The following is a 13,503-nucleotide window of genomic DNA, read 5'->3' as shown; positions in this document are numbered from 1 at the left end:
AATCTATATGTGTAATTGAAAAAAGAAAAAATAAAAAATAAATTGATGTTATCTCAAGTAGTCTGGTAATTAATATTGAATTTTTTTATCTTATATTTAAATTAAACTTTTCATTTATAACGGATTGATTTTATATTAAATATATAATACGATATTAGAGATTAGATTATGTCTTATTATTTTTATATATTACTTTTTTTGCCTATTATTCTTTTTAAATTTATCATGTAATTAAATTTTATTTTTGTTTACACATTACGAAGATTTTTAAGTTTATCACATGATAAATTTTTAGCTTCATCTACACATAATGAAAAATTGTTAAAGTGATGTTATCTCATATATGTTATATATTGAATTTTTTATAAAATTAGATCTTTTCACTTATTATTAATTAATTTTAAATTCAATAGTTATCTAAAAATATTTGGATATAGATTCTAGTATCCATCCCTGGTTTTATAGATAATAATACTATTCTCATATACATAAAATTTTTCATGGATACCTCAAAAATTAAAAAATTAAAAAATTTTCTATTGAACCTTCGGAATTTTTTCATTAACACCCTTTTCATCAACAAAATTGATAAATTATAATGGACATACTTGAAAAAAAATTTTGATTCGTCGTTGATGAGTATTTTGTAATATTAAAAGATATATAGATGAATTTAAAAAATAAAAAGATAAATGAATAAAATAATGGTTTTTAATGTAAATATATCAATATATTATTGGTAGTTAATATAAAAAATTTGTCCCCATTGACTATAAATCTTAGATTCGTCCATTTATATAACATAAAAGGAGCATGGTTGTTCAACCATCTTGTTTACGTCTACATCTTCATTCAATGCTGCCATAGTGGAATTTGGGGAGAAGCAGTTTGCTGCAAAATTAGGTGAGGCATTTTTCTTCCTAGGACAATTTATTTAGAAAACAAAAATAAACCCATAGTTTTCATGACTTGATCCTTTCTTAGTTTTTTGCGTGTGTGGTTAATTTTTATATTTGTTGCAAGGTCTTTCGTGGGGTTGTTTTTTCCTTACTATGATTTTTCCAACGACTCCAGTCGTCCATTAATGGCTGCGTGTTTTCAAACTGAGTTAGTCAGGTCCATTCACAAATGAAAAACAAAAAAAAGTGAGTCTGTAAGAGAGAAGGAGAGAGACATATTCTCAGCAAATCAAGCTGCATATATTAATTGCTTTGCTTTCTGGCTTGCTATGTTATACTTATTTCCCTCTATATAACCCTTTCGTCTTCTTTCCTTTCCCTCCACTCACAGTCACAGACTTCTCGTCTCTCCCTTCTTCACATTCTGAGAAAAGTCTGTTTTTCTACTCTTCGCTCCCTCTTTCATCTTCCACGCACATTCCTTGATCCTGTTAACAATCCAATAAACAAAACCAGTCATTCTTCTCAAAACAGGATCTGGGTTCCATTTAGTTTCTCCATTTTCGTTCAGGAGCTCAAGAATCAGTAGCCTCAGTTCAGATAGATATAGTAATACAAAGCTTGAAAGTCGAAAGTTGAAAGTTACGTTGCAACAATTGCAAATATTTTTTGTGTTTCGTGTAAACATTAGTAAAAGAAATTTAAAGTTTCTTGTTTACGTGCAGATTTACTTGGTGGGGTGCTGATCACATGGATGCATCAATGTCTTTGTTGATCTTATCGGCCATACTAGTTTATTTAGTATGGTTCAAGTTCATCTCACGGTCGCTCTATGGCCCACGTGTCTGGCCTCTATTGGGCAGCCTCCCAGGGCTAATTGAGAACTCGAATTGCATGCATGAGTGGATCGCAGACAATCTAAGCGCGTGTGGCGGCACGTATCAGACATGCATTGCTGCAATTCCATTTTTAGCCCGGAAGCATTGCCTCGTGACTGTCACGTGCGATCCGAAGAACTTGGAGCATATTTTGAAGGGCCGGTTTGACAATTACCCGAAGGGACCCAATTGGCAGGCTGCGTTTCATGATTTGCTTGGCGATGGGATCTTCAATTCTGATGGTGACACGTGGTTGTTCCAGCGGAAGACGGCCGCGTTAGAATTTACTACACGGACGCTGCGCCAAGCAATGGCACGGTGGGTTAGCAGGGCCATCAAGCATCGGTTTTGCCCGATTCTTGAGACAGCTCAGCTCCAAGGGAAGCCAGTTGATCTTCAAGACCTCTTGCTTCGACTCACTTTCGATAATATATGCGGCTTGACTTTCGGCAAGGACCCTCAAACACTATCTCCCGGGCTTCCTGAGAATGGCTTCGCAATGGCTTTTGATCAAGCCACGGAAGCCACGCTCCAGCGCTTTATTTTGCCTGAAATCATTTGGAAGCTGAAGAGGTGGTTTCGGCTTGGGATGGAAGTCAAGCTGAGCCAAAGCCTTGAATACATGGATAAATACTTATCCGAAATCATTAATACACGTAAGATTGAGTTGGTGACTCAGAATCAAAGTGGGACCCAACACGATGACTTGCTGTCCCGTTTCATGAAGAAAAAAGAATCATACTCTGGCGAATTCCTCCAAAACGTGGCACTGAACTTCATCCTAGCTGGACGTGACACGTCATCAGTCGCCCTGTGCTGGTTCTTTTGGTTGGTCAGCCAAAACCCAAGGGTGGAAGAGAAAATTCTCATAGAAATCTGCACCGTTTTGATGGAGACACGTGGCACTGACACTTCCAAATGGGTTGCTGAGCCGCTAGTGTTTGAAGAAGTTGACCGATTGATATACCTTAAGGCAGCACTGTCGGAGACACTAAGACTCTACCCTTCGGTGCCACAAGACTCAAAGCATGTAATAGCTGACGATGTCTTGCCTAATGGAACATTTGTTCCTGCTGGTTCGAACATCACATACTCAATATATTCAACTGGTCGGATGAAGTTCATCTGGGGTGAAGATTGCCTGGAGTTCAAGCCAGAAAGGTGGTTATCCGAAGATGGCATGAAAATTGAGGCAAAAGATTCATACAAATTTGTTTCGTTCAATGCTGGTCCTAGAATTTGTTTAGGGAAGGATTTAGCTTATCTGCAGATGAAATCAATAGCCGCTGCAGTGCTGCTACGACACAAGCTTACAGTGGCAGCGGGCCACCGGGTGGAGCAGAAAATGTCACTAACATTGTTCATGAAATATGGGCTACTGATGGACGTGCACCCAAGAAACCTGAAGCCTGTCGAGGAAAAACTATGCAAAGCTGCTGAAAACTGATGTCCTGCTGGAGTGGCATAAGGGTATGTTTCAATTTTGATGAAAATTTGTGAATATAATATGCTTAATGAAGAACTAGAAAATGAAACAGTCATGTGAACTGTTAATCAATTATTAAAATTTTAATTTTAATAATTAAATTTAAAAACTGAAAATCTCAGGTAAAAAAATATTGTAAGAGAATAAGAATTAAGATGATATTACCCTTTATTTTAAGTCATCTGTAGTTGTACTTTTGCAAGTGAAATAAAAAAAAAAATCTGTAAGATTAAGAATTAAGATGATATATTACCTTTATTTCAAATTTGTGTGTTTTTATTTTTCCTTTTTTTTTATTGTATAAATTCCCATTCTAGTACACCTTTTTCTATGCAAAGATTAGGTGAATTTCGCCTAATGAACTATAAATAATCCATGTGGACTTTGTTTATTTTTCAAGCTTTGTTAACTTAAGATTACAATTGCATTCCATTAGTAAAATGTGGTTATAGTAATGATTTACAGCCAAATAATCAAGGTTGTTACTATACACTTTGCCCTGAACCCAAGGCAGTGTCGTTTTGGGATTTTGTGCCATCCCTTTAACAAAAGAGGTCTATAATTAAAGAAATTTTTAAAAAAATTGTAAGAGATATAGATGGAATTTTAATATGCGAGAATTTACTTTTTAAATGGGATGAATAAATTATTTAAATTAAATCTCAATTTAATTTTTACATTTTATTATTAGATTGAAACACTTGTTTAAGAAAAACAGAAAAAAAAAAAACTATATTTTGTTTCAAAAATTCTTAAAAGGGGTTAAGAAAAATCGATGGAAGGCCTCAATTCAATTTCGAAGGCTTGATATAAGAGTAAAAGATGAAATTATTTTTTAATAAAAAAGTATTAAATTCGAATTATCGATGATTATTTATTGAAATCATATCAAATATATGATTTGTAATTACTTATCTTAAACTGTTAGATACGTCACACTTATCTTGATTTGAAAGATTGAATAATTTATCTATCATCAAATTTTTCTTAAAAAAAAAAAAAAAGTTGCTGTAAATAAATCCAAAAGCCTCTTGTTTGCTTGCATGATGTACTCCTTGTTGGCAGCGTCAAAGACTACTAGAAAAACATGTACCATGTATTATAAAGTAATTCCTTCAATAATTTAAAATATGATATAATAATATAATAAAAAATATAAAAATAATATAATTTAAATTTTTAATAATAATTATATATAAATTTAATAATAAAATTATATTTTTGCATCGACATTAATTAATGCACATAATTTTTATGTAAAATATAATATAAATATATAAATTTTAAATATTTTATATTATATGAATATACGAATCATTATATTTATTTTAAGATAAATTAAAATAGCATATTATTGTACAAGTGAAACTGACAGACAATTTTTTAGACAAAGATTTCTTCCATATTCAAAGCTTGTATGGATTTATTAATTTAATTTGGATCCACACCAATCAATTTCAATTCATGAACACTTTTAATTGATTAATTATAACTTATAATTATGCTAAATAATCTAAAAATTAAAGCAGAGAAACAAAAATAATTTTAATATCCGTAAATAATACTATAAACTATAAGAGTAACGAATTTTATAATATGTTTATACTTTTGAATCTTTTATCATTTTATAATTGATATATTAGTTTAAATAATTTTTTCTTGACCGTAAAAAAAAAGAAGAATCGTTTTACCTAATACGCGCTTAGATGAGGTGTCACAAAGATTAAAACAAAAGAATTATATTAGGTAACGATTTCAAATAATCCAAAGCAAGGGATCTTCTCTCGATAGCCTCCAATGGGTACCAGTTACTTAAATATATTCTTTTTTTTTTTTTTTAACATATGTTTATCTTGCTTGAGGATAGTGATGTCAACGGATTGGATCAGAGTGAATTTTTATTTGTTTCGAATTTGATCTGATTTTAAATATATAAAATTTGTATCTGTATTTGATCTGATAAATTTTTTATTTTTAATATTCGAATCGATCCGATCTGATATTATATAAAATCAAATTCGATTCGACACGACTTGAAATTAATAAAATATTATTTTAAATATAAATATAAAATTAAATATATATAAAAAATATATAATTAAATATAAAAATAAAATAAATAATTAAAAAATAATTTTTTTATATATATCGGGTCGGGTAGAATCGAGTTTACCTAAAATTCGACTCGATCCGAACTCAAAATTTTTTTTATGTCATATAACCCTACCCGATCCGATATCTAATTTAAAAAAAAAAAATCAATTTTAAAAGGTCGAATCAAATCGAAATTCATCGATTTCGAGTATTTTTATCTTCTTTAAAGATTTGTGGAGATTTAAATTTCATTTATAAGATATTTTTTTATTTTAATTCAAAAATTTTATTTTTTATTTTATAAGTATAAATTTTAAAATTTTACATTTATAATCCGATGTTCCACATGAAATTGAGGATTACATTATCTTCAATAAAATAAAATAAAGCACACTCAATTGCGTAAAAGCACATATGGGTAAATGATAATAGGAATATATTTTAAGAAAGTTGCCGTTAGAAAGAAATAGAAAAGGAAGGGTAATCGATCCAACGCATCCGTTAGCATGATAACCACAAAAAAACTTCATTTTCTGTCTCGAATTTAACTGAAAATCATGAGCGTTGCGTCATCAAAGTCAAATCATACGGCCCTGATCCTACTTTAAAAACGGTGTATTCTAACATCAGCTATATCACGGGAGGATTTCCTTCTATTTTCAAATAATTTATTTTTCCAGTTCTTATTACACAGATTAAACGCGCAAAGACAGTAGTACAGTACTATTATTTCGATCACTCAAAAAAAAAAAAAAAAAACTCTCTGTAAAGAGTGTTTTTTTTGTTTTTGTTTTTAATAGTGTATCTTTCATTCATTTTAGAGCCTTTTGAGCTTTCTCTTTGCCATTTCTTTGGAAACTGACGCTTCTTTTAGGGGGGGGGGGGGGGGCGGGCTAAACTTACACTTCACTGTAAGTAATGATTTGGGTTTTTAAAGTTTTTTTTTTTTGGTGTTTTGAGCTGAAAATTTTGGATTGATTTGAGAACTTTTAAAAGTTTTCAGCATTTGATTTGTTCATTCTGTTCAAGTTTTGAGCTTGCTGAATTGTTGGTTACTTTGCTTTTACAGTGTAATTTTAGCGTTTCTTTTTCATTTTGGACTAATTTTTATTGTTTTAACTTATGGGTTTTTAAGTTGTGGTGAATTTGGAGTTGTTTTGTTGCGTAACTTGTCAGATTTTGAGTTCTTGGTTTTTTTTTTTTTTTTCTTGTTAATCATTGTGAATTCGTGTGTTTTCTTGTTGGATATATGAATTGTTTGAATTTGTAGATCCATGTTAAAAAAACTGTGTTTTGGGTTCTTGAGATTGAGTTTATATGTGGAAAAAGGGCTACCCAACTCTTGGATCTGTTTTGGTAGTAATAAATTGAGTATCAAGGGCCCTTTTTTTGTTTGTGCAAATAGTTCTATAGCTGCTCTATTTTTAGCTGTATAATTAAGCAGGAATACTCTATAGATTAATTAAAAGTAGTTTTGGACTTAATGGTCTAGCTACGAAGTCTCTTCTGGATGTGGACCAATGATTAGTTAAGCAATAAATTCAAAGTTATGACTTTGAGATGGAAGTTAATGTATCTTGTATGGCTGCTTTATCAAGGAGAGGTTAATGCCGAAATTTTTTTAACATCCTATCAAGATTTTTGCATTCTGACCAGATTCTGAACTTATGCTGCCTCTGTGCTTGTGAGGGGTCCTCTCTGCATTCTATTTGCATGTTATCATTTATCTTCGGACCTGCATATTTAGTATAATTCTTATTTATGTTTTTTTATTTTGGTAAATCCTTTACTAGAGGCTCATGATGAAGCTTTTATACAGGTTGTTACAGGCTAATGTATTTTTAGAGAATGCGACATGCTTCAACTGGCATACGGCATACCCAGATTTATGTCCTTTTCTTTGTGCTTCTAAAATAATTATGTTAAGGAAAAAGTCATCGGACTTGGTTCAAGTCTAACCAGCATGTTAGCAGCAAGTATGATCACGGATGTTGAAGTATCGACTGTAATTAAGAAGAGGATCTTGTAGTCTGAAAGTTACCCTGTGTTAGTAAATATGCCTACATGGTGGGGGAAGTCTTCATCCAAAGAAGACAAAAGGAAAGCAAGCAAGGAAAGTTTCATTGATGCTATAAACCGTAAGCTTAAGATCAGATCTGATGAAAAATTCACTAGCAGATCAGGGGGTTCTCGAATACGCCGTAGTGATACTGTTTCAGAAAGGGGATCTCTGTCTCGAGTCCCGTCAAGATCGCCATCACCCTCCACTAAAGTATCACGCTGTCAAAGTTTTGCAGAAAGGCCTCATGCCCAACCACTTCCACTTCCTGTTATGCATCATGCTAGTGTTGTGCGTACTAATTCTGGAATTAATGCATCAATAAGACCAGGATTTGACAGAGGTTCAAGCCAGTCACTGTTTTTACCTTTGCCAAGACCTGGACAACTCTCTAACAAACTGGGTCCTATAGATGCTGATGGAGATATTGCTACTGCTTCTGATTCTAGTGATAGCTCCATTGATAGTGATGACCCATCTGATTCTCGTCTGCTTAGCCCCCTGACATCTGATTACGAGAATGGACAGAGAACTGCTGCAAACAGTCCTTCTAGGTGAGTTTTGACTCATATCATTTCAACTTATAGTGTTTCTGAACTGTCCCCTTCTTACAACTTGTATATCATCCTGGATTATCATTTTTTACTTTTAATGAAGCATAAAGCACACAAATCCTCTGCCTGTGGTCAATCAGAAGAACTCAAAAGAGATACTGAAGCCAGCTAATATATCTTTTAATAATCAGTACCTATCCGCATCACCTAAGCAAGGACCATTGAGCAATCGTGTCCAGAATTTACAGACTCTTCAACGTGGTGCTTTCTCTAGTGCTCCCGACAGCTCAATGTCAAGTCCTTCTAGAAGTCCTATGAGAGCTTTCTGTCTGGGGCAAATTTGGAACTCTGGTCCATGTACAGGAAAGCCTTTATCTGACATAGCTTTCCTGGGATCTGGACACTGCTCTAGTCCAGGTTCAGGCCATGATTCAGTTGTTGGAGATATGTCAGGACAGTTATTTTGGCCACAAAGTAGGTGTAGCCCTGAGTGTTCGCCAATACCTAGTCCTAGAATGACAAGCCCTGGTCCCAGCTCCAGAATACACAGTGGTGCTGTCACCCCTTTGCATCCGTGGGCTGCAGGGGCTGCCACTGAGTCACCTACAAGCCGATCTGATGATGGGAAACAGCAAAGCCACAGGTTGCCTCTTCCTCCAATAACAATACTTAATACCTGCCCCTTTTCTCCTGCCTATTCAGCAGCAACATCTCCATCGCTACCCCGAAGTCCTGGTAGGGCAGAAAACCCAGCAAGCCCTGGCTCCCGCTGGAAGAAGGGACGATTGCTGGGGAGGGGTACATTTGGGGACGTCTATCTTGGTTTTAACAGGTTTGTCAAATGGGTTATGCTCCACTCTTTACCTGTTTCATATTAATGTTTTTCTGTTCATTTTTGGGTGCTGCATTTGTGACATTATTTGTTTTTTTCATAGCCACAGCTTTATCTTTGAAAATCTGTATGTGAGATTGAACCCAGTTATTTTTTCAATCATAATGTGTCTGATTTTGGATTAATCCTTGTTAAGTTTATCATCAAAATTTTGAATGTGCACATTCCTTGTCCAAAGTTGTTGATATCCTTCTTTTGTTACTCAAATTAATTGGTCTAAAATTTTGTTGCAATTTCCTTACTGTCTCAATGCTTGATTTGTTTTCTTTCTCCTTTTCTTCTTCTTTTTGTCTCTTGCTCTAGTGAAAGTGGGGAGATGTGCGCAATGAAGGAGGTAACTTTGTTTTCTGATGATGCTAAATCTAAGGAATGTGTACAGCAGTTGGCACAAGTAAGTTTATTTCTTCTAGGTTTTTTATTTTTTTATTAAAAAGAGATTTGTTGGAAATTTTTTAGCTTTTAGAACAGAAATCATGTTTTCCCTAATGTTCGTTTGAGTTTTGATTTTCTTTTTTGGTGCTAATAGTTTTAGTTGACCTTTTATACTCTTGGATACTCTTTTGGCAGGAAATTATGCTGCTAAGTTGCTTACGTCATCAAAATATAGTGCAATATTATGGATCTGAAACTGTGAGTTTTTTGTTCTTTTGATTTTAAGACCTTGTAAAGGTGTCCTTCCCTGTAATTGTTCTCTGATAGTCTGCCATCAGTAGAAGTTCTCTTCACATTAAAAGTATAACTAGATGAACAGGATTGGTTGATGCATTATGCTAATTCCATTTGTTTGCCTTTTTATTAATGAACAGGTAGATGGTAAACTTTATATATACTTGGAGTATGTTTCTGGTGGCTCCATCTGTAAACTACTTAAAGAGTATGGTCAGTTTGGTGAAAGTGCCATTCGGAATTATACTCAACAAATTTTGTCTGGGTTGGCTTACTTGCATGCTAAAAATACTGTTCACAGGTGGGTTTACTTTCTGCTGATACTTGGGTTGTTCACGTTGGGAATATCATAGTATATCATTGTGTCAACCATACTGGAGTATCATTTGTTATAGTGTGCAAATTTTTCAGAGACATAAAAGGAGCAAACATATTGGTTGACCCCAATAGGCGTGTGAAATTGGTGGATTTTGGGATGGCAAAGCACGTAAGAGCCCTTATCTTCAGTTTTATAATTAATGGTTTTACCCTCAAAACCAAAATAAGTCATGCTTATGTTGTTGTTATTACCTGAACTAGATCCTGACATAAGATAATATTGTAGGATAAGTAGTTTGAGGAAAAGTAATCTGTAATTTGCTACTAGTTGCAATACTTTGTGCACATATTTCATGTCTCTAGATTCTAATATATGTTATTTGAAATAATTGCAGATTACTGGGTCATCTTGTCCATTGTCGCTCAAGGGAAGCCCCTATTGGATGGCACCTGAGGTCAGCATGGTTTTATCGTTATAGTCCAAGGTCATCATTTCTATGATGCTTTCAGGTAACATTGTTAAATTCCATTTTACATTCAGGTTATAAAGAACTCAAATGGATATAACCTTGCTGTTGATATATGGAGCCTTGGGTGCACAGTTTTGGAAATGGCTACCACAAAACCGCCATGGAGCCAGTATGAAGGGGTTAGTAAATTTTTATAGAGGCATGAAAATTTTATTTTGTCAGATAGTTTAAAAAAATATTGTCATCACTAATACAGCAATATACATTTCCCTTCTATATGAGATTCTAGTACCACATATTCCTTGCTGATGGAGAATGCCACATAACCAATATGAAAATTTTTCAAACTTCTATTTGATTTTTGATACATTTTCTTATAATACTTCAAAGGCTGCTGCTATGTTCAAGATTGGCTATAGTAAAGAACTTCCGGCAATTCCTGATAGTCTTTCAGATGAGGGAAAGGACTTTGTGAGGCAGTGTTTGAAAAGAAACCCATTACATCGCCCTACAGCAGCTCAGCTTTTAGAGCATCCTTTTGTAAAAAATGCTGCACCATTGGAAAGACCCATCTTTAGTGCTGATGCATCAGACCCATCACCTGCAGTTACCAATGCAATGGGAACACTGGTATAAAGATAATTATAAGTTTTGTATATTTGACCTGTCTAATGATTTGATTTTGTTGATCAGCAGTGTCTGTATTGGTTTTTATTGTCATTGCTGACTGCTGCATTCTCTTTTTAATATTTCATTAGGGAATTCGAAATACAAGAAATCCTTCATGCATAGATTCAGAAGGGACGGCTAGCCTTCCATTTAGAGATTTAAAAACAGGATCAGCATCCAGGTTTCTCTCTCTCTCTAACATGGATGCACATGTTCACGCACATGTAAACACCCACTAGCACTTATACGTGCAGCCTAGATATGCATGCTTAAATGTGCCCTGACGGTGGTTAATGTGCATATGAGTGGGTATGATTATGCTGTATACCAACTTGAGTAGGTAGAGGGTCTTAGAGCTTTGCAGCTTAAAATAGCAAAATTTCTAAAAGGTTGGGCAAAATGCTGACTTGTGCTATAAAGTTTATCATTCTGCTTGGAACCATGGGGACAATAATGTTGTTGATCTCTAAGGGAAGTTAACGCAAGAAACACTATTCCAGTTATCACTTCTGTGACAGTGACATAAAAGTATATGTAGTAGTCATAGATGGGTCAGCATCCAGTCAGTGTTTAGAATACTTTCTTTTAACCTGACTCCGACTTGATGTACAATGATTTCATGAATGATAATAGAATGTTCACATGTAACTAAGGTCTTTTTTCTGCCAAATCCTTTTGGTCTTAATATCTTTGTCCCCCTAGATTCCTGAAGTTCAAATTTATCTACTTTTCTGATTGCATTTACAGAGAAATAAAGCCATTAGCTCTAGCTTGAAGGCTGCTTGATGTCTTGCTTGATCTGATTCTAAGTAGAAAATGTGTCTGCAACTGAGTTTTTGATGTGTCAACAGTATTTGCTCTCATCTAGATATGTCATTATCTGTTGGTCTTATCATGATTTTCTTTATTTATTTCTGCTCAATTGCAGTGATGCTCATACACCCAGGATCGTGTCATGCCAAGTTTCTCCCATTGGCAGTCCTTTACTATGTCCAAGGTCACCGCAACATATGAGTGGAAGGATATCCCCCTCTCCTATATCTAGCCCTCATACTGCCTCTGCTTCATCAACTCCTCTTACTGGTGGTAGTGGTGCCATTCCATTTCATCACCAAAAACAGCCGATGACCTACTTGCATGAAGGTATAGGAATAATCCCAAGATCCCAGAATAGTTTCAATGGAAATGCTAGCAACCCTTATCAAGAACCCAAGCCTGACCTGTTTCGAGGAATTTCACATGCCTCTAATGTTTTCAAAGAAATGATTTCATCAGATAGTGGTGCTTTTGGAAAACAGTATGGACGGCCTGGCCATGGGGATCACGGGGAACTTTATGATGGACAGCCAGTCTTGGCCGATCATGTTTCTCAGCAACTCTTGAGGGACCATGTGAAGTTGAAATCATCACCGGACCTCAATCCGAGTTCATCAATGCTTGGTCGTAATGGAGGAATCTAATTTGCTCCAGAATCCTCTCTCAGGGGAGGGCTTCCAGGCATTTTAGATGCTTTTTGGTGCTCAGTGTTGTTTTGTCCTCAAATTAAGAGCACAGATTCCAATTTCCACGCAGATAATACATGCTTAGTTCTGGAAATTTGAGTGGAAGAAGGAGATATGATGTTGAAGTGGTCCTTTGCTTGGTTGTTCGATTCTTACAGCAAGCAACAATCAACATGCAAGATGTTCTTGGAGGCTGGATGTTAGCTGCAGTCTTAAAAATGTCTCGTTGTGACCAAGACTCTTCACCTTGCTGGCACATATTTTCACTATCATAGTTGGCAATCTGTGTCACTTATTAGTATATTGTGCGATGTCGAGGCAAAGAAGATCGACACCAAGCTCACTGGAGATTGCAATTCCTTACAAATGAACGCATCTGCTAGTGTAAAGAGAACTGTACATTTAATTACACCTAAGAAACACATAGTTAGAAGAGCTATTCTTTTCCAATTTTTTCCCTTCCTCTATAACTTTTACAGGTGGAAGGACAGTGGTTGGGGATTATAAAAGTTTTGTACAGAAGGTGGGGAACCAAAACCATATCTATGTTCTGTGAAGATGACTAGTGAAATTTGCCGAGATTGATTCTGGTAAAAAAATTTTTCCCATCAGCCTTTGCAGTTAAGCCAAAAACTTTAACTGCAGCTGCTGATATTTGATGCATCTTTATCACACTGGCAGCAAATTGTTAAATTCTACTTTGACTTGGATTTACTTTCCAACATTGGGAAATGAACTATATGCTGTACATTTTCCGGACATAACAATGTTGAAAAATCGCTAGTCTTGCCTAGATTACTTCATTATTTGCTTTACCCAGGTTGAGTACCTAATTCTAGTAATTGACCCATGATTTACATGTTAAGGTGGAAAGGTGGTTTAGTTTTGTTCCAGATAACCGACCCAAATTGTTACTCTCTCGTTCAAACTAAAAATTGGAGACGATAATATGGAAACATGAAAATGGTGAAGACGAAGAAACTGATAAAAAATGAAAACTTAAATCTGATCGAGTT

General features: G+C 34.7%; 2 protein-coding genes across 4 annotated transcripts; both read left to right on the top strand.

Annotated features, from left to right (window-relative positions):
• The first annotated feature begins 833 nt into the window (after positions 1-833).
• LOC111315595 (cytochrome P450 86A22-like) lies at positions 834-3,654 on the top strand. 2 transcript variants are annotated; one of them, XM_022917451.2, is made up of 2 exons: positions 834-903; positions 1,625-3,654. In XM_022917451.2, the coding sequence occupies exon 2, from the start codon at positions 1,650-1,652 to the stop codon at positions 3,222-3,224; it is 1,575 nt and encodes a 524-aa protein (XP_022773186.1). In that variant the 5' UTR covers positions 834-903; positions 1,625-1,649; the 3' UTR covers positions 3,225-3,654. The 2 variants fall into 2 exon arrangements, with proteins under 2 accessions (XP_022773186.1, XP_022773176.1); XM_022917441.2 differs by lacking the exon at positions 834-903 and adding an exon at positions 1,101-1,540.
• A 2,340-nt stretch (positions 3,655-5,994) lies between these two features.
• On the top strand, positions 5,995-13,180 carry LOC111306687 (mitogen-activated protein kinase kinase kinase YODA-like). 2 transcript variants are annotated; one of them, XM_022904501.2, is made up of 12 exons: positions 5,995-6,268; positions 7,177-7,970; positions 8,074-8,802; positions 9,166-9,253; positions 9,430-9,492; positions 9,669-9,829; positions 9,940-10,015; positions 10,242-10,301; positions 10,388-10,495; positions 10,707-10,946; positions 11,075-11,166; positions 11,914-13,180. In XM_022904501.2, the coding sequence occupies exons 2-12, from the start codon at positions 7,414-7,416 to the stop codon at positions 12,443-12,445; spliced, it is 2,706 nt and encodes a 901-aa protein (XP_022760236.2). In that variant the 5' UTR covers positions 5,995-6,268; positions 7,177-7,413; the 3' UTR covers positions 12,446-13,180. The 2 variants fall into 2 exon arrangements, with proteins under 2 accessions (XP_022760236.2, XP_089621628.1); XM_089765502.1 differs by lacking the exon at positions 5,995-6,268 and adding an exon at positions 6,870-7,041.
• The last annotated feature ends 323 nt before the right edge of the window (positions 13,181-13,503 follow it).

Source organism: Durio zibethinus, chromosome 9, assembly GCF_047325235.1.
Source record: "Durio zibethinus cultivar Kanyao isolate XHJ-2024 chromosome 9, ASM4732523v1, whole genome shotgun sequence".
NCBI lineage: Eukaryota > Viridiplantae > Streptophyta > Magnoliopsida > Malvales > Malvaceae > Durio > Durio zibethinus.
This window is presented reverse-complemented; position numbering and strand designations above follow the sequence as displayed.

Excerpts from the sequence above, each read along its gene's own strand:
- LOC111315595 (XM_022917451.2), top strand. The coding sequence starts at position 1,650 with ATGGATGCATCAATGTCTTTGTTGATCTTATCGGCCATACTAGTTTAT.
- LOC111306687 (XM_022904501.2), top strand. The coding sequence starts at position 7,414 with ATGCCTACATGGTGGGGGAAGTCTTCATCCAAAGAAGACAAAAGGAAA. Across the intron at positions 8,803-9,165 it reads GTCTATCTTGGTTTTAACAG|TGAAAGTGGGGAGATGTGCG; the intron begins GTTTGTCAAATG and ends CTCTTGCTCTAG. Across the intron at positions 9,493-9,668 it reads AATATTATGGATCTGAAACT|GTAGATGGTAAACTTTATAT; the intron begins GTGAGTTTTTTG and ends ATTAATGAACAG.